The following is a 23,784-nucleotide window of genomic DNA, read 5'->3' as shown; positions in this document are numbered from 1 at the left end:
CGCTTATTGTATGCATTCCCCCACCCCAGACATTTTTCCAAGAAAATCCCTTCTACCCATTGTCGACCCATTCTTTGTAAAAAACGCGCGCAACTTCCTGTTAAAAGACACCCCCCCTCCTTCCCTCCCTCCCCAGAAGTTAAAGGCGTTCCACATTCCTCCTTGCAACCAGCTGGCAGGGCACTTTCGCTTTCATTTCCCAGGATGCAAACCCGCGGCGCTGCAGAGAAGCAGAAGAGAACGCGAGGAAAAGACCGTAAGTTTCTCCCAAGTATGAAAGTGGAAGCAAAATCCTGGGGGTTGGGCTGCAGGGGAATTAAAGGCTGTAGTAGAAGGAGAAGCAAAGGTGGGTTTGGAGCCGTCCGATCTCTCCCCCTTCCCCTCGTTTCGGAACGGCTAGGGCGCCGGGGAAGAAAAGGGGTCTTTAGAGATGAGCGTAGATACCTGACGCAAGAAAGGGCGCGCCCATTTTTGATGGGTGAAAAGGTGCGAGGGAGACAAAGAAGCCCCGTCCTAAACTTCAACCACTCAGAAGTGTTTCAAGCCATTGTTAACGGGTGTATCTTATGCGCTGCGCCGAAGAGAGAGAGAAAGAGAGAGAGAGAGATAGTGCGTTTCTTCCCGATGAACGAAAGCGAGAGAGGCCTGTTCTAAACTTTACGGTTCGGAATGGACAGGTCCAAGGCCCCGCTTACTTCTCTTCTTTACCCCCCGTCCCCCCGGAGGCAGGTCTCGAGTGTCCCCCTCGGTCGTTTGGATCAGGCACCGTCCGGACCCCAGGAGAGATGAGTCTGGGAAAAGGGGATGAGCAATTAACTAGGATTTGGAAAGCGAGATTAGTAACCTAGGATTCCATTCCACCCAGCAGCTTTTAAAAGTGCATTTTCTTTTGGGGGTTGGTTGGTTAGTTTTAAAGCGGGGGGGGGGGGGGGCGCCTTTATTGTCTCTATTTGGACCTGAGGTTCTGGCACAGAACGTCAGAATGAAACTTTTCCGCTGACTTCCATATTGGCCAGGAAGGAGAGTGAAACTGGGCTTGTAAATGGCGCCTGTAAAAAGGGTTGAGATCCAGTGGGTGAAGCCTTTGGTTACAGCCCGCATTTCCGGTGTCCTTGACTATCTAAAGGGAGTCATCCTGTGGAAAGTAACATGGGATTTAATAATCCAGCACTTAGAGAGCTACTATAGTCCGATGTTTCCCAATTTCTGCGAGGAAGATGTGTGGATTTTAAACTCAGAGAATCCTCCCAGCCAGCATGCAATGGAATTCTGGGAGATGAAGTCCATGCATCTTAAAATTGCTGAGGATTTATTTGTAGTTCAACCATTCTTGTGAGCTTAGAAATACCTGGAATTAAAACTTTCAGCACTCTTAAGTGAAAGTGTAAGACTCCCCTGTTCCCTGGATGTTGCATCTTTATGTCCCGTAATCTGGAATACATCCTCTGTTTTTGTGTTTTATGTAAAGCACTACTTTCTGCTGGTTTCTGAGTCTTTCTAATTCAAAAATATTTTATGGATTGGACTGTCAAAGAATTAGTTTTATACGTCAACCTACACTATGTTGTAATATAGTACTTCAATTAGCTGGCAAATAACTTGATGTGCCAAGGTGTAGGCAGCTCAGCCATCATGTCACTCACATTATTTTGAAATGTTTAACCTAGGTCAAACAAGTAACCTCAAGCTCCCAATCCTTGTTGATATTCTGCATCCTATGTCAACAGTAGCTTATTGTGAACAAGTACCAGTTTTGTTATGCTTATGTCATGATTTGTATGTATGTATTCTAATTAAAAGGATGTTGTTATGCGTTTAAAAGGGCCTTTCCATCAATCCCATGGTAACTTAAACCCAATATGGATGGAGAGGTTAAAAATGACTATTTGTGAGTTCTTGGTTCTAATGGAGAGTTTGAAGTAATAATATTCATAGTATCCATCAGAGAAGCTACAGATGTTTGGAAATTGAGATGGTTACTAATGAAAGCTCTTAAAAGTAAAAAAAATACTAATTTTAGCAATGTTAAATTGCATTAGTTCCTGAATTCAGAAGAGGGTTTAAACACTACAGTCTCCTTTGAGTTACCAGATACTGGTAACTTGATTAATGTATATATATTATTTTCTTAAAGTATGGAAGCAGTTCATTATTCTGGGATTTCTTTTGACTTCTTGGTTTAGGGTAGAAATTGGAATTCCAGTCCAAGTACTAATAAACCTCGATCTGCCTAAATATTTCTGCTCAATCAAGGCAGCTAAGTGTTTTTCCCTTACTGGACATGAAAGGAAGAGATAAGCTTTGATGAAAAGGATTGACCTGGAAGGCACAAACTCAATATTCCTTTCTTTCCTCTTTTTATATTGGCCAGTATTCTGAATAATTGACATTTCTACAAATGTTTATTACATGAACCAGGAGCTCATTGCTGAAGGAATAGGAAGTTAACTCCCATCTTAAATTTCAAAATGATTTCCATTTACATCAAATGAAGGTGTTTACACTCCATTAAAGTGGAATGTAAAGGAGTTAGACAACTGCTGTACCCGGAGGCTTGAAACTTAGAATGTATAATAGACAAGAGAACAAACTTGACAATGACTAGAAGCTTTTCTTTACAGCTGTACCTTATGAATCCCAGGGGGATCATTTCTGCCTTCCTCCCTATGAAGAAAATGAATTCTTCCCAGATTTAAATAAGTTTATAATTGCAGTATATTTATGTATAAACAAATTGACTCTGTATACTATATGTGTTTATGCTGATATGTGCATACACATTTAAAGATAATGACTATTATTTACTCAGAAGCAAAGTACATCTTACCAAGATAGATGAAAATGTTTTGAGGTGTCCTGTTAGCAGGGTTGGTCTGCCATCCATCTATTCACCTAATGGACAATTGCAATGTACCAACTCACCCTTCTTTCCCTTTTCTTGCTTGAAAGTAATTATCTCACTATGATTTTCTTATTCTTAAGTAGCTACACCTTCTCTAGACAGCATCCAAGCATCTCCTTGCCAAAGAGGCCAAATCTGGCTGTCTCCTCTGCTCTCTTGGGCTAGTGATACTCATTTCTGATATTGGCAGATAAATTGGCTAAATAATCTTTTTAGCCTTTTAGGATATGATTGTGGTGCTATGTTCAACAGCATGGGGTTCTCTAAGAGCACTTGGAGATTGCTCACTCTTATAACAGGAAAACTCTATAAAATGCAGAACAATTTCAGCTAGCAATTTCTATTGTGAAGAACATAGTGAGAAATGGAAGTTAAACGGAACTGCCAAAGTCAAGACAAAATTTGAAAGACCCAAGAAAAAAAATCAGCTAGAACTGCCTAAAAACTAGTCAGTTTGGTAAAACAGAACTCACAAATCACTGCGAGCTACCCACTGAAAAGCTTAGCTGACCCTGGAGTAGTTTTCTGCAAGTCTACAGCACCGCAATGTTTCTTCAACAGTGATTTGCATTGAATGTTTCTCAGAAGGAAACCTTTCTTCCTCCCTTTCAATTGTATCACAAAACTCATTGTCTAGAGTATGCAGTAGAAAACTGAAATGTTTGGAACAAAGTGCTTGAACTGGTGAGTTAAAAGAGATAGGCCACAATCACATACATTTGGAGAAAAAAAGAAACATTTGGAGGGGAAAAACAGTGAAACATTTGAAAGAAAATCTTGCCAACCATCAAGCACCAGAGTGGTTCTGTTATTCTTTGGGGTTATATGTCAGCACAGAAGATATTACACAAGTGGTAGGAAGAATGGATTCAGTTAAATGACATGTCCTACAAGCTAATGTCTATATTCAGTGAACAAACTGGAGCTGAAAAGATGCAGATACTTAGGCAATACTCCAAATCTCTACAAATCAACCATGAATTACAGGAAAGAAAAATAATGGCTTTGGAACAGTATAGCTTCCACCGTTTCTAGTCTAGAATATTACAAAAAGTCCTCTCATGAGATGGGCAGCTGTATGCATGTGATTGATTGATCAATAAATAAATAAATAAAATATAGTAAGGGCAAAAGGCTTAATATCTCTGAGCCAGAAGAACAAGAGAGGAAGAAAATCTAAATATAGGAATAGAAAGACTTAATCACCAGGAGCAGGAAACACTTGGAAGATGTTATTTCTGTCAAGGGAAGAGTTAAAAAATGAAAGAGTATCTGAAGATATGTACCATACCTGCCATATTTGTTTTCTAACTCTGAATCTGTAAACAACTGCTCATACAGAGTAAACAAGTATTCACATTTATGGAAATATGCCACATATAAATAACTTTATACCATGTAGGAGATGTGTCTACTTCCATTCACTTACAGATTCATTAAAACACACATACTTGAAAAGGGTACCTAAAATTGTGTATGCAACTATCCATATACCCATGATCCACATTATTTTGATCCAATGACATATCTGGATAAACAAGTCAAGATTTTCATGTTTCATAGTTATTTTGGGGATTTGAAGAGTGCATTGGATTCAGGTGAACTCTGAGCTGAATGGCTGTATTGCATCATTCTGTACTCCAACCAAACCAGGATTTCAAGTGAAGCACTCAAACATTAATAAGAATTTTAAAGAGGCTTCCCAATTATGGGATGATTTTGAGTACTGCATAGGGAAAGTCATTGTGTCTGGGATCAATACTACCTTGCCGTCTAATTAGCTAGTGCTTTTATCACATTACAGGGGAAATGGGCAACATAAAAATTTAATAAATAAAATAATAGAAAAAATGTTCAAAATGTTTACATACACAATTGCATTGTAATCTGTTTAATAAATTAAATAAGTTTATTATAGAGATCCAAAAATCTGTAGTTTCCCACCATTTCTTCCATTGGTGCTTCTAGACTGGGAGTTGAAGGAGCTCCTGTGAAAATACATTATGCAACTATTCTGTCTTTTCTTCCTCAATTTTCTACTCAGTGAGCAGAACTACAAGGATATGTGATGTCCCTTTGGTTGCTTAACACACGAATGGATAAATGTATAAAGGATATTTATGGTGATGTTAGAAGTGTATTGGCTGGGATGAGGAATACACATATGCTTTTGTGTACAGATAATGCTGACTGAGAACCTGAAAGACCTGCAATGAATATTAGAGGAAGTGTATGATACAGCAAGGAATAGGATCTGAAAGTGACTGTCAAAAATATAGGTAGCTGTGTCTGACAGGGAAAATAGCATTATTACAAGTTATATATAAATGGTAAAACAACTAGAGCAAGTAGATGAATTTGTGTATTTTGGGGAAATATTGAGAAAAAAATGGGAAATGGAAAAAGAAATGTTGAATGTGTAAATTCTGGAAGAATGATAGTGGTTAATATTCAGCCTGTTGGAAGTAAGGAACATTTGTTGAAAGAAGCAAAAATATCTTCATATATGAGTGGGCTTCTATCGATTGTTAAATGAAAATGAGATGGATATGTTAAGAGAATCAACAATCCATTTATTTATTTATTTATTAGTTTGATTTATATGCCACCCTTCTCTGGAGATTCAGGGCGGCTTACAATGCTTCTAAGCAATAGCCTTCATACTTTTGTATATACCTGCTTAGTAGGGCTTTTTGGCCCACCCCAAGCGGTGTTCTATTTTTTATACAAAGTCAGCTTATTACCCCCACAAACCAGGTCCTCATTTTACCTACCTCGGAAGGATGGAAGGCTGAGTCAACCTTGAGCCTGGTGAGAATTGAACTTGCAGTAATTGCAGGCAGCTGGCAGCTAAATACTACTTTAACAGTAGTTTAGTCCACTGCGCCACCAGGCTTTTTCAGTGGAAATAGGATACTTAAATCTAAATAGGCAAACAAAAAGAGAAGGGTCAAAAATAACTAAGTACTCTTGAGTTGAATGTGGATTGGTACAGAATGACATGAATGACCAGTATGAAAGAAGTACACTGAAGTGGTATGGTCGTACAGAAAGAATGAATAAGGAGTGAAATGTAGAACAAATACATGGAGGAATAATAACTGAGTTAAGAATAGCGAGAAAGTGATCCTTTGATGGATTTGATGAGATCCTCAAAAGAGGAGGGGGGGGGTTGAGAGCCAGTATGATGTGGACATTAAGGCTTCAGAATAGAAACCTTGGGACCGTGGTCTAAGGCCACAAACCTTGTTGGATGACTGTGAGCCAGGCACTCTCTTAGTCCTAGAAGGAGGCAATGGCAAATCACTTCTGAAATCTTGCCAAGTAAACCGAAAGGATTAGTCTCAGGATGTGTGCCAGGAGTCAATACTGATTCAAAGACACACACAAAAAGAAAACAGGTGGTTTGAAGTGTGAAAACCAAAAAGCAATATATGAAGCAATATATGGATGAGGTTATAGCAATGATAACTTGCAAGTATTGAAAAGTATGGAGAAATACGATGGTGTTTGTGTAAACTACTACCATATTAGCTACATTTTCATTCCTTTTCATGCTCTTTCCCACACTCTATAATGTTGCTTATCTTGAAATGGAATAGTGTGATTAATATATAAGTATGCATATATTTCATATGAGAAAATGGAGTATATTGAATACGGAAATCAGCCAGCTGTCTTATGCATATTTATTTGAAAATAACTTATGCATTCTGATACAACATAGCTACATCATTTGGCAACAAATATTGCTCAAAACAGCAGAATTTAAGATATTTCTAGGTAACACTTTTATTATGTATTTAAACAGTTTTTACCAGCAATTCCTATCTCATCTCTTATTTGTTCAAAGTTGTCTGAAGGCATATACTGTACATATAAAACAACAATTAATTTGTAATATTCCTCACTTCATTGGTGCCTGCTGAAGAAGGCTCTTAGCCCAATCTGTTAGAATATATTGTGTGCATTCTATTCTTTCTTAATGGGTTTTTTTTTTGTGGAAAGAAAATATAAGTGGAGAAAATACAAGAGGGTTCTAAGTGGAAAATGATGGCGCCTACTTGTCTGGTAAAAGTCCATCAATGAAGCAATCGTATTAAAAAAGAAAAAGCTGGAAATTAACTTTTAAAAACTTGTTAGATCAGTGAGCCCAGGGATACCTGTGGCCAAACCCTCTCTTTTTCTCAAAATCTGTAGCCAGGAATTAATGGCTGAGTGTCTGGCATCATCCTCAGCCACTGCGCGATTTGTTTAGCAGCAACACTAGGATGGATGATGAACGCATTACCGGTAGGCTCGGGAGATGCTTGGAAAACATTGGGAGTTAGAACCAGTTTCCCGGAGATCCTCGCCTCAACTAGAGGCGGCGCTCAGGCGTCTGTCGGCGACCTTTAATGGGGAACCGCGCAGTGGCCAGGAGGCTAGAGGCGACGGCCTAAACGGCCCCTTCCAACTCCTGTCACTGCAGCTACTCGGTGCTATTATCTAAGCAAATCGCGGTCAGGCGTTTCAGCGCGGTGCTCGAACTACCGTGCCGGCCCGACCAGGTGGACTAAGTCCCTTGGGGACCCTTCCTTCCCGCTGCCTCTCCGGCTGCCGCGGTTCTTTTATCCCGGCGCGTAGGAGAGGTCCCATCAAACTTCGCGAATGAGGCGAGGGCTTCGTCCCCGTGGCCGGGCTGCGAGCGGGGAGTTCCCGTCTACCTGCCCCTTCCCTTCTCTTCCTCCCGGCGTTCCTTCGGGGCTGCAGCGTAGGCAAAGTCTCCGGGAGGATGGACGGAGCACCGGCGCCTTTTTCTCCCCCTCAGCCCGCCGCCCGGCAAGGCAGGGAGGCCGCTTTCTTCCCCGCTCCTTCCCCACCCCGGCTGTAGCCCCAGTCCCGGCCGGGCTGCCATTGGCTTAGCGGCCCCATCCGGGCATTTGGCGCATCGCTGCTGCTCAGCCCGAGCGCTCCCAATATGGCGGAGGTGAGCGGGGAAAGCGGGTAGGGGCGCTGGGGTCCGGCCGGTTCCTGGTCGAATTTCGCGGCGGGGCGGCCCCTTCAGGCCGCTCCGGCACCCCCATAACTCCCTCCCGGTGGTCGGAGCCCTAGCAAAGAGGCCTCGGGGGGCGGCCGGGGGCTCCTCAGGCTACTTGAAGCGGAGAAGCGCAGCCTGCGCGACTAGGCCGCGGCTGCCTCCGTCCGTCCGTCGGTCCGTCTGCCTCTAGCTGTCTGCTGAGGCGCTCTACCGGTCTCCACCCACAGTCCCGGGGCTGTGCCGGGAAAGGAGCGGAGAGGTCTCCTTTTCTCCGGTTCGGCGGGGCTCGGAATCCGGGATGGAGACGGTTTGGCTGGGGTGAGATGAGGAGGGAGGCGTCGGAGCGGTGAGATTCTCCGACGGGCAGCCCGGATCTTTTGGTCGCTCCTTCTCAAGCTGCCCCTGTCACCTCTCGGGCGGGCCCGGCCGGGATGGGACTGGTGTCAAGGCCCGGGTCTCGCGTCGGGGACGAGGCGGAGGAGTTGGAAAAAAAGGAAGGCTGGAGGGAGAGAGGCAACTTGGGGTGCTGAATGCGGAGGAAAAGGGAGGCGAGAAGAGGGAGCGGTGGGGGTGCGGGTGGGGTGGGGTGGGAAGCGATGGAGGGATGCTGAGGCGAAGGAGGGGAAAGAAAGAAGTTAGAGCGAGAAATGGAAAAAAAAGATGAGGAAGTGTATGTGTGTGAGAGAGAGAAGAGAGAGAGAGATAATTGAATAATTAGGGGTTGCCTTAATATTTTTCTTTTATAAAACCACTTTTTCCAAGTCTTTCTGGCCAGCCTATTTGTAATCTGCTTTCCCCCCCCCTCCCTCTCTCTCATTGCTTGTTCCAGGCTTCCTTTGGGAGTTCGAGCCCAGGTTTGTCCTGTTCAGTTCCTTCTTCTGTGATTCCGGCAGTGGGAAGCTTTTGGGTACGGCTAAGGGCCAGAGTACAGGCACATCTATCAAAGATGTTTTATGTGTTTTCTTGATTATGTTAAAACGGTTACTTCCGCCTTCATTGTCTGTAGTTCATGCTCAGTTATTTTATCCTAAAATCACCTGTTTGGTTCTTATTGAAAGTATGAAGCTCTTTGCCAGAGGCATTCTGCCCTTGAGAAATTCTTGTGATCAGTTTCAAATTGTTCTGTTTGATTTTCCAAACATTGAATATGCAAAAAGCTTCAATTTAAAATATTGCTGAATAAAATTGTCTGTTATTTCAGCAATCTACAGACCTCCTACTTCTTTATTAAGCATGATATGAAGCATGCTTATTTGGAAGTAAACCATTTTCATTAGTTTGTATTTTGCAACATGAGTGAAAATCACAGTCTTTATTACCATATTTTCAGAAGTAAATTGGACTTACTATAAGATTGTTAATGTGGGCTTTAGACCCTATAACAGCACACTATTTTATTTGTATAAAGAAAAATAATACAATAAAAGTAGGGAATGAGATCTGATTAGCAGCTTTCTGTTCACTTAGTGGAAATTTGCCTTCTTTTTGTGTCCTTCAACCCTATATATTTCCCCAATCCTCTTCCAGAAGTTCAGTCAACTCTTTGAAGTATGTTTAGGGAACAAAGTTGCAGGGATAGTGGGATGCTCAGCTAATAGATGCTGTTCCTTCAAAGGGAAATAAAAGCAAGTGTAAACTTATTTGGAAGTAAGTTTCATTGATGATAATGGGACCCAGCCATCCCTGGCTAAAATAGATTGTGTGTATTCCTATACATATTGCCTTAAGGAAAGTTCCATTGCATTGTGAAACATTCATCCTTGATCTTAATGCTTTTTTAGTTTTAAGCAATAATGTTAATTTCTTTCTTTATAGGGTATTAATGAACTAAATAGAAATATAATTTTATGAGTGGAAATAGAAGCAAAGTTATTTGTGTCAGTGAAAATAAAGTGCAATGTATTTAACTTGTAATAAAATCAAAATTAAAAATATATCAGATATTTTACATACAATACATAAATGTATGAAAAGTTTATAACATGTCTTTGATCAACTTGTTAGTACATTATATTTTAAAATATTAACTAATTTGACTTAATGTTTCTGGGTATAATTTTGGAATTAGCCCCTTTGAATTCAGGATAAATTCTGAGTAGACGATTAGAACTATGCTATAAAGGTATTCTTCCTTAAATATACATATTTAATAATACATGTAATATGTAAATATAAAACCATTTCAAAAGTACTTCAAATACATTTTTCAGAAAAATTGGTAAAACATCTCTCTAACATAATTATAGTGCAGTGCTACACTAGAAATTTGATGTCTGGCGCAATTTTGGATGGGTAAGATTCCCTCCACTTGCTGAGCATGATACTAAGTATGTTTACTTGGAAGTAAGTTCACTACAGCTCAGGAAGACTTTTTTTTATGGGAAATGAATTGAAAATTCCAGCTTTTTTAACTTGATCACCATGTTTTTCAGAAGTAAATCCACCTGATTGGACTGATAAGGTCCCCAAGATGGCTCACGACAGTAAGCACAGCCCTTGGTATGCCTGCAAAAATAATGTGATAGATCTGTTGCTGTGTTCCAAATGTTGGCCATTTGTCTAAAATCAGTCTTGGATTCTCTGAATCCAAAGCTGTTTTATTTCCCAAAATGGCCCTGTAGATCAGGCCCATCAACTACATCTGGTTGAGGGTGGCCTTGTTATCGTCCATCTAGCAGACTGAGGAAGTGGCACCTGATACCCAAGTTTACTCCCCTGCCTTTAAAATTCATCTGGGGAGCTGTAATATCATTTTTTTAGGGAGTAAGCTTCATTAAATCATTATGGCTTGCTCTGATAAAGACAGGCATAGGTTTATATTAACTTTATAATCATGAACCAAATTTATTGTTACTTAAGATTTTTCATCATACAATAGTACAGTATAAATTTTATTTAAGATCAATGTTCATTCTAAGAATCATTTTTTAAAAATGAGCAAAATCAGCTAAACTTAAGCATTATTAATTGCATTAATTTTATGTTTTCTATCAAGAATAAAGGCACTTTATAATACTTAAACTCTTAAAATTTGATTATTAAATGTAATTTATTTGTCATAATCATTTCTATCATGATTGAACACACTTTTATTAATTTGAATAAACAACTCTGTTAAGTGCCATACATAATCATTTTCAAAGAAAGAAAATTCTAAAAAATAAAAGAAGCTGTTTTATATTTTATGTACATTACTGAAAATTATAGCTTGTTTAGATGGTTAATTTTGACAGTTTCAGGTAAATAACATACATTTTATGTCCAAGTGCAAATACTTTTCTTTAATGGAAAATGTATAATTTGAAGGCATTCTGTTAACTTCCATCTTATTAAAAACAAAAATCATAAAGATTCACCCGAGTCCAGCTTGACTTGTGAGGGTTATAAGAGCCCATCCATGCCACATGTTGTTCTTGGCAACAGGATGGAATTCGGTTGCTACTGCCTTCTTCCCTGATATTTTTCAACCTTCCTTTCTAGCTTACAGCCTTGAGCTTTCTTGGTGGTCTCCCATCCAAGTATAAACTATGCTTATCTTTGTCAAAATAACCCATAATCAGCTATGTGTTTCTACCTGCCAATATGCATGATTTAAAAATTGCCATTCATTGTCAAAATATGTTTTTCTAAATCTGCAAAGCAGTCTATAACCATCTTCCCAAAGTGATATCCTGAAGTCATTGGGGCAACAACTACCAGAATTCCTAGCATTTCAGGGTCTAAAAAATAATGTTTTGTACTGAGATGGTTCTATAAACACATATATAAGCTGTGGAAACCAGTTCTAACATTTTTAGGTAGCTTTAGCTCTTCCTCCAATATTTATTAGCTTTAGAATTTGAACCATCTTTTCAGATAAGTTGGCTATTTTTTAGCATTCTGAAATAGCGCTATTTTCCTGATAATAGATTCTTTGAGCTTCCACATACAAACTATTGTGCTTATATCGGTTTCAGCACATTCAGTAATCCATGAAATCAAAATTGAGTAGCTATGAAAATTATAACTACACTGTATAGCTACAGTGGGTTTAGGACTGGTGTAGCTAATACTAGGACAGTATAAGTGCAAATATGATTATTCTGATTTTAGTGCTTTTGACAAAAGCTGTAATGAAATCATTCTATTATGCCCATTGAATGTGTTTGCTCCAGGAAATTCCCTTCCTACTCCTATAGAATTGTGTTAAAATAAGAAGCATTAACCTAATATTGTCTTTGATTTACTCTGCAGAATGTACAGCTGTGCTTAAAATTCATGCCATGGTTGATACATGCTTGTTTCGGGCATTTAATTCTTGAATTTTGATAATATAACATTTAAGATATTAGTACCTTTTGCTAAAGAGATTCAAATTATCTTTTTTTAGTTGGCTCTTTGTCTTCTGAGGATCATGACTTTGACCCTACAGCTGAAATGTTGGTACATGATTATGATGATGAAAGAACTCTGGAAGAGGAAGAAATGATGGATGAAGGCAAAAATTTCAGTTCTGAGATTGAAGACTTAGAAAAGGTAAGACTTTTTTTCCCAGAGAGAATGCATCTAGAGGCTTGTTCTTAAACATTGTTTGAGAATTCTGCATTCTACAACTTTTGTGGCAACTATTTAAACCACTATAGTGATATAAATCAGTCCAATAAATAATTTCTGGGAACAGCTATTTAAAAAATAACTGGAAAACCTATTTACATTAGCAATATAAATGAGGGAAATAATGTTAGTACAACTTCTTTTTGGAATGAAGTATTAGCGCCAAAGATAAATGTAATTATTATATAATGTGCATGTAATAAAACATTGATTGCTTTCTGGCACTGTCTTCAGGTCTCGTTTGTTAAGAGAATACTTTATATTTCAATTTTAATGATGCATGCTAGATTGCAAACTAATAGTTCAAATTGTTAAGGGGATTATCAGTTTCAATAAACAATGAAGCATTAATAAATATTTTTACCAATAGCATAATTTCTATTTAATTATTTAAGCTGCTTTGTTCCTCAACATGTGTGCAAAATCATATGGTCTTCTACAAATGGCAATCTATTTTCTCTTTATTTTATTTTTAAAAAAAAACTCAGGAAGGAAGCATGCCATTAGAAGATTTACTAGCATTCTATGGCTATGAACCTACCATTCCAGTTATAGCAAGTTCCAGCGCAGATAGTTCCCCAAGCGAACTTGCAGATGAGCTTCCAGACATGACTTTGGATAAAGTAAGTAAGTTTATGTTGCCCTAAAATGCAGGAGATTCCTAGGTTCTATTATTATCATGATTTCATTCCACTGAGAGATTAAATTCTTTTATTACCTGACCATGAATCTGAATTGATTATTCCTTAAATTTCAGCAGGTTGTATTTCTAGGCATATTTAACTTGAAAGCCATTTCTGCGAAAGTGGTAGGACAGATATGTGAGGAAGCCTAGCTGTAAGTAGAATAGCAGAATTCGGAATGAAGAGTGGATATCTATAATACTGTAAAGTTTTAAAAATGTATTATCAGTGCACAGTAAGATATTACAGCTTTGATGTAAACTTACAGTAGGATACAATATGGCAAGTACATCAAGTGCTATTTTGTATAAGGTTTTTTTTTCTTTTTGTAAAGCAAGGAAAATTTTTAAAAGCAGGTTTTTAAATATTGTTTGGGAAACTGGTGTTCCAACTGTCCATTAGCTAACAAAAATCTACATATGTATATAAATGCATTCAAACTCTGTGTTGCCTGTCTGTCTGTTTATCCATCTATCCACCCAGCTACCCTACATACTTACCTATCTACCTACACACACACATATACAGAGAGAGAGAGAAAGAGGAATAAAATTTGCAGGGAAATTAAAGTATTTTATATGATGGAAGCAGGTATTTCATATAAATTAAAGCAGAGTTTTGAATTATTTCTTTAAAATAGCTTTCTTAAAACATCACTAGAACAGGATGAAATTCACAGAAAAGTTAGATAGCTATAAAGATAAAAAATTATGGATTAGAGCAAAGAATTTCAAATTAAACTTTACTTTCTAACTTTATAAAAATGCCCATGTTTATTTTGTTTTGAAGCAAAAGGTAATGAGATTTGCAGTGAAAAGGATTCTAGAGTGAGATAGTTATATGACATTTTATTCAAAAGTAGATTTTGCCCAAAGGAAAAGAGTGATGACAAAAATTGGCTATGATCGGCTCAGAGTTAATTGTTATGTAAGGTGTGGGGGAAAAAGATGAATTCACTGATACTTTTATTTTACATAAAAAAGTATAGTCCTTAAACCAGCCAGACAACCTTAACAATTCTTGCAGTTTCTAAAAATAGACAGGAAATAAATAGGCAAGTAGTTGAACTAAGATTCTCTTTCAGGTTTTTTCTTCACAGATTGAGAAAACCAATGTAATCTGAGTGTAGCATTTATGTGATTGGAGAAGAGACACATTAATCACTGAATCCAGTTCATCTCTCCCTATCCATTTAGTGCACTAGTATACATTAGCACACTACTGTAATCAAACAGCATTACACATATTTTTCCACTTTTTTTCATGCAGTTTGTTGGAGGGTTTTGAATGAGGGATGAGGCATATTAGGCACTTCTGTTCCACCTTTGTTAATTTCAATATAACACCTCAAGGTGAGAAATCACACTGAATTGCTCCCCCCCCCCCCCCGCTCTGGATTGTTGTTGATCAGAACTCAGCTTTATTAGTTAATTCTTCAAGACATGAATGATACTAATGATTGATTCTTTTGATTTATAGGAGGAAATAGCCAAAGACCTTTTATCAGGAGATGATGAAGAAACACAGTCTTCTGCTGATGATTTGACACCATCGGTTACTTCACATGAAACAACAGATTTTTTTCCTCGGCCTTTAAGATGTAAGGAAATATTATCAGTATCCAGAATCAGCTATATTAAAATTGTGAGACCATTAGTCATTTGTCTTGGTTTGAAGAACAAATTCTGCTGGACTTGGTGCACTTTCAAAATTTTATTTTCTTTCTAATCCATTTTGTTGTACTAACAAAATGGTTGTAAAAATAAAGTTAAGAATTTCATTGGCAGGGTTCTAACATGGTCCAGAGTGAAGCTGTGCAACAGGAAAGAACTCTTCCTTTAGAGAATTATGATCCTATCTATGGTAACCAATAGTTCTGTGACAAGAAAACCATGCTGTTTATAAATGAATATCAACTGAACTTTTATCTTGTTTCATCTGAGCTTTTTCCTCCAAATCCAGTCCCTTACAGTCTCCATATTCTGATTCAAAACATCCAGAGCATCTTTTACATGGCCTGGATTGACAGTATATAATTTGAGTATTAACAGCATATTAATGACACCTTATGTTAAAGTAAAGGAGGATCTATTCTGATGATTTCATACCGATATTAAACAACATATGGGGTGACAACTGAGGTCTGATATTCCACACTCAGTAACTATAGGCTCAGTTGCTTTGTCTCAAGACTACTGACAAGAATTGCCCACTCAGAAATGGAATTACTCTAGAATTGTGCCTTCAAATCTCAGATACCATGCTTGGCACTATTGAATGCAGCCAATAGGTCTGCATTTCCCCTACCAGTCTCAAAGAAAGCCAACCAACAAAGCAATCAATGCTATTTCCAATCTCTGACTGAGCTTCAATCCTGTTTAAAAGAGCTTTCTTTAGGATCTTCTCTAATGGTTCATACCATGTTCTCAACATTATTCCTAAGAAATGTTGGACACAGACAGAATTCATCTAATATGGCTAATATATTCCTTAAAAGCAGGCAGCATCACAGCTTCTCTCTGGGTACATTAATCACTTACTTGGGTTCTACAATCCCAGATCACATTGTCTCTGTAACCCCATTCATCTCATGTGGTTTTGCACATCCAGACTTGGACAGCAATAAGCAATTATACCTGCAAAGAAACACATTAGAAAATGTGATGAAACTGTAAAATAAATATAATTTAGAAATGTAAGATTGCTATAAAAAGTATTGTTTAGCCAGAATGTTAGGCTAGGATATTACATGAATTCATTCTGATAGGTGGAATGCATGTTGGTATGCCCCAAGTAATTTGTGATTGGAATGCTGTGATTTTGTTTTTACTGTTGTGGACTGCCTGAAGTTACATTTCTACAAGTTAGCAGACCATATAACTTGATTGATAAAAATGTAAGTGCAATGAATATTTGTTATTAGTTATTAGAAAAATTAGTTATTTTTCTCTGGAATTTTTAGGTATTGATTTGCTGAAGATAAAGCATATATAAGTTTGTGGAGGGCAGAGCTTGCAATTTTGCTTATAATCAAATTTAGAATTCTGTGATCTAGGAATTAGGGGTTTGCAAAATGTTCCCATTTCCAAAAGGCTTCTCTCTACCTTAAAAGTGTTTTGATGCTTTTCAAGCAATTTTGGAAGTGTGTAGAGAAATGTAAACAGATGTTTTGAGCTCAAACAGGGCCTCTTCTATGTTTCATCATCCACAGTCATCTGATTGGGATGATACAAAAATGCAGTTATTAAATAAATCACTTAGCATTGAACATGGGAACATGTACAGAAGTTGGACGTGATTTGAGAGAGATGTTTTATTTCAATATTACATTAAAAATATTAAAATAATTGTCTGTTAACACTCCTTTTCTATTGTAAAAAGCAAACACTACCTGTGATGGTGATAAAGAATCTGATGGTGAAGATGTGGAAGTAGATACCGGTAATTCATCTGAAGATTTACGAAAGGTATAGTAATGTATAATTTTTGTATGTGTTCTATATACTTAAAGTATGTAAAGACTGATATCAAGATATATAAAATATCCTAGAATTACATTTATTGCTGGCCTGAAAGCTCCAAAATTGTATTTGCCTTTGAAAGTGTTTTACTTCCCCATTTCAATGTAACCTAAAGAGTAGGAGATCTGCCTGAGTGTATTGTTGCTAAAGAAGAATTTTGTTGTGATCCCAGTATGAGCCTGGAAATATTTGTGGGTATGGATCTTGAGAAAAAAAGTATTTGAATCCTGATCTTTTTGGTTCACAAATATATATCATCATAATGAAATATGTATGGTTACAATATCACATTCTAATTTTTTCAGGAAATAATGATTGGTTCACAATACCAGGCTGAAATACCACCTTTCTTAGGCAAAAGTTGCAATGATGAAAAAGGTAATTAATATTTTTATTAAATGGTTAGATTTGAAAATAATTGTTTAAAATATCTTATTAATTAAAGTAAAAATTAAAACAACAAATTTGAGTTCAAGATCAGAGACTTGGAATATTTGGTTGAGTTGAACTTAATTTATGAATTGTTTTTGAGTGTTTAAATGAAGTATGCTACAGAGTACTATACATATTCAAAAATTGCTAAGAATTACAGTGAAGACCACATTTTAACAGGCCTATTGAGGAGAAGGGTATCTGTTACTTCCAAATATCTATTAAATGTGAAATGATATGATTGTGTTTATCATCTATATAATGGTGTGGTTATACAGATGTTGCAAATGAGATATTAGTTTATATCATGTGTAATCTCATTTCATAAAAGCTTTAAATCACCATAAATGTGGTAAATTAAGATAAATCAACTGCTGTGTCTGGATTATTACAGATGCAACAGACTTGTACATCCTTTCAGGGGTTATCTGGGTAGAAATGCAGTTGCATCTGGGGTCTGCTAATTGAAATTTTAACTTATTCAGACATGATTATTACTTTAACATCCTTAACCAGTCACCGGTCCCATTTCATGCTCTCCTTGACCTCTAGTTGATCAATGGGAACATATGGGAGTACACAATTTAAAATATTAGATAAATATGCAAACATACTATAAATGAGAATAAACCTCTTCTTTACAATATAAGACTGAACATTCTTATCAATTAAAAAGGCAGCAATTATAATTCCATTTATTTAGTTAACTATGTAGTATTTGAAGAGGGCTAAAATCTGAGGCTTTCTGGACTCTTCATAGATTAAATATTAACATCTCAACAGTTGTCTTTCACATACATTGGACTACAGGCAGTCCTCAAGTTACAATGGCATTTGGGATTGGAATTTCTGTTGCTAAGTGATGCAGTCATAAAGATGATGTCACATGGCTGCATCTCTTAGCAGTGACAATTTCTGCAGTCCCCACTGCTGTCGTCAAATGAAAATTGTCGAACTTTAAGCAAGCATCTCCTTTCAACTTTCTGCTGGCTTTCAACAATCAGAGTCAGTGGGGAAGACAGCAGGAAGTTGCTGCTGCAGGACAGGGGAGGGAACAAGGGGCTGAATTACATAGAAAATAATTACATAGGATTTTTCTTCCTATATAATCAATTTTTCATGTTTACATTGCTCTCTTATTTTAGATAATCCTGTGGCAGACTTTTTACTGTCAAGTATTTGGTAATTATTTATTATAATAGTCTAATATTAAGTTGACAGTAGAAAGTCTGCAAGAGAAAAAAAAGGTGCAGGTTACAACAAAATGAGATGCTTAAACATTTGCATAGAAAAAAACTATATAGTTATTTTTTTAAATGCTATTTTTTAAATGTTATTAAACATGTTAAGTTTTAAAAATGCTACAGTTGATACTTTTGAAAAACAAATCTTAATAGTTTGTGGTAACATATATACTAAATAGCAGGAGTACAGGTAGTCTTTGACTTACAGTTGATTTATGGTTCCTTTAGTGACCGTTCAAAGTTACATCAGCACTGAAAAATGTGAGTTATGACTGTTTTTCAAAGTTATGACCTTTAGAGCATCCCATGATCATGTGGTCAAAATTCAGGTGCTTGGTCACTGGTTCATATTTATGACCAATGCAGTGTCCCAAGGTCATGTGAACACCTTCTGCGAACTTCTGACAAGCAAAGTCAATAGGGAAGCCAGATTCAGTTAACAACCGGGTTACTAATTTATCAACTGCAGTGATTCACTTAACAACTATGGCAAGAAAGGTCATAAATTGGGGCAAAATTCACTTAACAAATGTCTCACTTAACAACAGAAATTTTAGGCTCAATTGTGGTTGTAAGTCGAGGACTATCTGTATAACAATATAGCTCCTTGGAAACATTGTGGAAAATGAGTATGTGTATCCTCAAGAACATTGAAGAGATATGGCAACAAATATCTCGAGAGAAAAGTCACAACTGGATCTTTATCATACCAGAATGTAGGTCATAAAATGTTAGTTTTAAAGCAGATTCTTATAAATTGTATATTTCTTTGCATATGTTACTCTCCAGAAATATATGCAAAGAATTGCTGGGGATTGCTAGATTACTGGGCACTTGGTCTCATCGATATTTCAATATTTCTTAATAGCTTATGAAAATGAGGACCAGCTACTTTGGCAACCTGATATTATTTCAGAAAATAAAGTTAAAGAGTACCTTTTTGAAACTTCTGTAAGAACTGGAAATGAAAAAATAATTGGCAGAATTCCTGATGGAGTGCATACCCGGGACAATGAACAGGTATGTTTTAATCTTATCTCTGTACAATTTGCCAATTGAACTCTTTTTTTTATGCTTATGTATACAAAAACAAATACGTTTGCTTTTTTCTATTTTTTTAAGCTAATATATTTCATACCTATATCACATCTTATTCTTTGGCTTTAAAACATTTGTCCATAAACAATGTATATAAAAGGTTAAAGTTACTTTGTTTATAAAATGATTTAGTTCATTTTTGCTACCCAGACGAGGTCCCAGATTGCCGGGGGATTATGCTGACTCTGTAAACTGTTTAGAGAGTGCTATAAAGCACTATGAAGCGGTATATAAGTCTTAAGTGCTTTGCTATTGCTATTGTTTTGAAACAATGGAGATCCAAGGAGATTCTGCCCTGTTCATTGATTTATCTTTTCTCTATGGGGCATCTCTCAGTGTTCTAAATAATATTTTGTCCTTTGCTGCCCTCCCTCCCCTGGTCACTCCATTTACATGGGAGGTTCATCTCATTGATTGCAGGAGGAAGATAACTTTTGCCATTTTACCTTCTCTTAGTGATCTCTGGCAGTCTGTTCTGGAGAATTGAAGAACCCTCCAAAACAGTGCAGAAAGTAGTGTTCGCTAAGCTACTTCCATAGTGTTTTACCAGTTGGATCTTTCTGCTGGATCAGCAGCATTTAGTGGTCGGAAGAGGTTTTGATCCAGCCTAGTGTCTGTTTACACTGTACAATGCTTTATTTGAAGTGGCTAAATAACCTTGTAATAGAAACATTTGACTGACATGAGATTACATCTGCTGGTTTGTGTATGTTCCTTTTGACTGGTTAAACAAGAAATATTGCAATTTCTACTAGGCACTCTATGAACTCTTCAAGTGTAACCACAATCTGAAGGAAGCTATTGAGAAATACTGTTCAAATGGAAAGACATCACAGGGTAAGTTCTCTATCAAGAGGTTTTTACGTTAAATAATGTTAAATCATAAAGTGCAGACATGGATTGTGATGACTGCGTTATTCAATACAGTTCCTCATGTTTTTGTAGTACCAGAACAAATTGCAGCAAAGTGATGCAAGAGTAACAGCTGGAGTATTCCACATATTTAGATAATTAAAGAAGGCATCCAGTCTCTTGGAAGATTCTGTTGCATAAGATTAAAGTTCTGATCTGTAACTAGAATCAGTTACACTTTTATAGACAAAATTCACCATTCTTTATCATTGTTGCAATACTAGTCAAGAAATATTAGTCAACAAGAAAGAATGCTTGAAACAATGAAATTGTATGAAATATACAGTTATGTATCCATGACCTCATCATTAGCCATAAGTCTTCTTCACTGCCTATTGAACTCCTGGTGCGATTGATGGAATATCATTTCCACTTATGGCTTACTATTATTGGCTAATAGTAATAGCTATTCACACTTCATCCTAAAATATAAACTACAACTTACAAAACATAGTACCTTCCAAGCACAAAGTAAACAAAAATCAAGTAAACCATGTTATGGTTTAGTTTACTGTAGGAGCCAGGCGAGTTTGTTGAAAAGGTTTTCTTTATTTTTCAAATGTTGAGACCAAATGTTTGCTGATTTGTCAAAATATCAAATGCTTATTAGTCTCTTACTCTTACTCTCCCTCTTAAGATATGACAGCTTGGACAGAAGAAGAATGTAGAAACTTTGAACATGCACTTCTGATATATGGAAAAGATTTTCATCTTATACAAAAAAATAAGGTGAGCGGGTATAGAAATAATTTATAAATGATAAAGTTGTCAGAATATGTAAAACAACATAAACAGCATATTTTTGTCAAACAGTTACTTTGTTGTTTTTTTTAATTACAACGTATTACTGTAGACATATTAGAGAAATATATAAACAGGGAAGGAAAAAGGACAAAAGGGGATAAAAGACTAGGATACAAATGAGTAAACAAGGGATTTACAAATTTTATAGAGATTATAATTTACAAGTATATAATTACTTGGTCATTTGCATGTGAATTACCCATCTAGTAAATGACGTGCCTCTTTCTAAACTATTTTTAACTAGCTGCTATACTCATAAGCATGTTTCACTGTTTCATAGAAACATTAAATTATCACTTGAGGCATTTTGAAAATAATTGTATTATGCAGAACTAATTAACAAAATGAAAGTATATTACAAATAATGTATCATTTCAAATTTACCCATTATAAAAGAACCTTGAAAATTAATGATATAAATAGACCAACTCCAAAAACATACATTATATTGATGAAATTGTCCTTTGCTATGGTTAGATCACTTCCTTGTCAACTGTGGATCATGAACATTCTGGACTTTGCAAGAGCAGTGGATCCATTAGATTTGTCTATGTAAGATCCTAATGGATCCAAAAAGTCTGCAGAGGTCTTTGGGGATTTCCATGATTTTTTGATCCAGTTAGATTCTGGTAACATTCAACCCTTGACTATTGTATTCCTCTGGACTGTCTCCAAGGGTTGGGTATTAAAAGTACTATTCTATGGTCATTTCATTCCTACCTGAATGAGCAGTTCCAGTTGCAGGTCATGGTGGGACAGAACTTGAGTCCCTGGAGAACTAATGTGGAGTTCCTTGGAGTTGGATGTTCTCTGCCACTTTATCTATATAAAAATAATTCTCTCTCTCTCTCTCTCTCTCTCTCTCTCTCTCTCTCTCTCTCTCTCTCTCTCAAAAACATTTGTCTAAATAAAACTTCATAGTTTTAAATATGGTTCATTGGATAACTTCATTCTTTTCTTCTTTATATGACATTATATCCTGACCTTTTGAGCGTCCAGAAATAGCCAGTATATAACATCATATAAAGAAGAAAAGAAAGCAGTACATTGTTAATAACTGCTTGTGATCCAAATATTGAATAAAACTTTCTGATCCAAATTCTGGAACTCTGAGATTTAACCAAATCTATAAAGATATCCAGTGAATCCTATTTAAAACTATGAGGTTTTATTAAGAAAATGTTTTTAAGAGATAAAATAATTATTTTAAAATTTAGTTTTTTCCCATTACTTAGCATTGCTTTTATAAGAATTAAGTGCTTTGGGTAAAATTCCAATTATCTGTCAAGCTTTTTTAAACATAGATTTTATTTGTAATTTGTGCACTGTAAAACTGTGTATTTTATGTACATATCACCAAACCACTCTGTAGGAAGTTCTTGAACCCTACATGCAGGGACAATTACAGCTTTATTCAATTAAATAAGATTATAATTGTTCTGATTTTGCCACTTAATGAGTAGATTAGAGTAGATTAAATTTATGAATACCTGAGTAAGATTTAATTCATATTTAGAAGAGAGTAGTTTCTATTGTTAGCCATTAAAATATCCCGTTAAGGAAGAAGATAAAGATTGTATTAGAACATGCTGTAATTAACTTAAAATACTTGGACAGAAAACCGCCATTTTAAGTTACAGGTAGTCCTCAATTTATTATCACAATTGAGACCAGAATCTCAGTTCTTGAGCAAGCAGTCATTAAGTGATGCATCATGACTGTTCCCTCGGCTCTCCCAGTTACAGTTGTTAAGTGACCTTGTGGGTCTTAAATTGGTAGAGTTTAAGGTAAGGAGCATGGGGGTGCATTGGGGAAGGCCCATGTGTACTACACGTGAAATCAGGAGTGTGCTGCACTTTTATAAGTCCTTTTGTTTCAACACTTGTTCAGTTTTGAACAGCTGCTGAACAAATGGTCATAGGTTGAGGACTGTCTGTAGTAAATTCATTCTCTGCTTCTATGCTAACAGCTGACATGATATTTGCAGATCTATCATATTGGAATCAAACTAGTAATTCATAGTTTTCCGAGTATTAACAATTTGCCAAATATTTTATGATTTGGAGTCCTTCCCCATAAGAATTTACCACAAGTATTAAGGCTAACTTTTTTTTCTGTCTTTAGGTGAGAACCAGGACAGTTGCTGAATGTGTAGCATTTTATTACATGTGGAAGAAATCTGAACGATATGATTACTTTGCCCAACAAACAAGATTTGGAAAAAAGAGGTACAACCACCATCCTGGAGTCACGTAAGTTGAAAGATTTTGGAAAAACATTTGTGCTTAATATCACATTTAGAATTTCCCACAATTTAATAGTAGTTCATTATTATGCTTTCCAGATGGATTTTGTTGAACAACTTCTCTATGATCATTTTCTTTCAGGGACTATATGGATCGGTTGGTAGATGAAGCAGAAGCTTTAGGTGGTGCAGTTTCTTCAGCCATAATGTCAAATAATAGACTAGAGCCCATTCCTGATCAACAACTAAGCCTCCTGAATTCAATCACTGCCAATGATTTGACAGGTAAATTAAAAGGTAAATTAGAAGAGCTTAGTATGACTATAGGTC

General features: G+C 36.6%; 2 protein-coding genes across 31 annotated transcripts in view; one reads left to right on the top strand and one right to left on the bottom strand.

Moving 5' to 3' along the window:
* Positions 1-178: 178 nt before the first annotated feature.
* MIER3 (MIER family member 3) overlaps positions 179-23,784 on the top strand; it is a 27,242-nt gene continuing 3,636 nt past the window's right edge. Inside the window, exons 1-13 of one of the 30 annotated variants that reach the window (XM_087885700.1) lie at positions 179-256; positions 8,752-8,829; positions 10,355-10,421; positions 12,292-12,437; positions 13,004-13,138; positions 14,678-14,798; positions 16,580-16,665; positions 17,025-17,097; positions 19,264-19,415; positions 20,249-20,330; positions 21,043-21,134; positions 23,334-23,461; positions 23,597-23,739. In XM_087885700.1, coding sequence (XP_087741826.1) covers positions 12,339-12,437; positions 13,004-13,138; positions 14,678-14,798; positions 16,580-16,665; positions 17,025-17,097; positions 19,264-19,415; positions 20,249-20,330; positions 21,043-21,134; positions 23,334-23,461; positions 23,597-23,739 — 1,111 coding nt within the window. In that variant the 5' untranslated portion in view covers positions 179-256; positions 8,752-8,829; positions 10,355-10,421; positions 12,292-12,338. Of the gene's footprint in view, positions 257-7,237; positions 7,872-8,008; positions 8,269-8,751; positions 8,830-10,354; positions 10,422-12,291; positions 12,438-13,003; positions 13,139-14,677; positions 14,799-16,579; positions 16,666-17,024; positions 17,098-19,263; positions 19,416-20,248; positions 20,331-21,042; positions 21,135-23,333; positions 23,462-23,596; positions 23,752-23,784 lie in introns of those variants that run through there. The other 29 variants (XM_087885688.1, XM_087885693.1, XM_087885702.1 and 26 more) reach the window with 29 other exon arrangements.
* SETD9 (SET domain containing 9) overlaps positions 15,708-23,784 on the bottom strand; it is a 24,213-nt gene continuing 16,136 nt past the window's right edge. Inside the window, exon 6 of the mRNA XM_034440922.3 lies at positions 15,708-15,834. Within this exon, the coding sequence (XP_034296813.1) occupies positions 15,759-15,834 (76 nt within the window). The 3' untranslated portion in view covers positions 15,708-15,758. The remainder of the gene's footprint in view (positions 15,835-23,784) is intronic.

Source organism: Pantherophis guttatus, chromosome 2 (genome assembly GCF_059756535.1).
Source record: "Pantherophis guttatus breed Tessera chromosome 2, ASM5975653v1, whole genome shotgun sequence".
In the NCBI taxonomy this organism is placed as follows: domain Eukaryota; kingdom Metazoa; phylum Chordata; class Lepidosauria; order Squamata; family Colubridae; genus Pantherophis; species Pantherophis guttatus.
The sequence above is the reverse complement of the archived record's forward strand: the minus strand, read 5'-3'. Positions and strand labels throughout refer to the sequence as shown.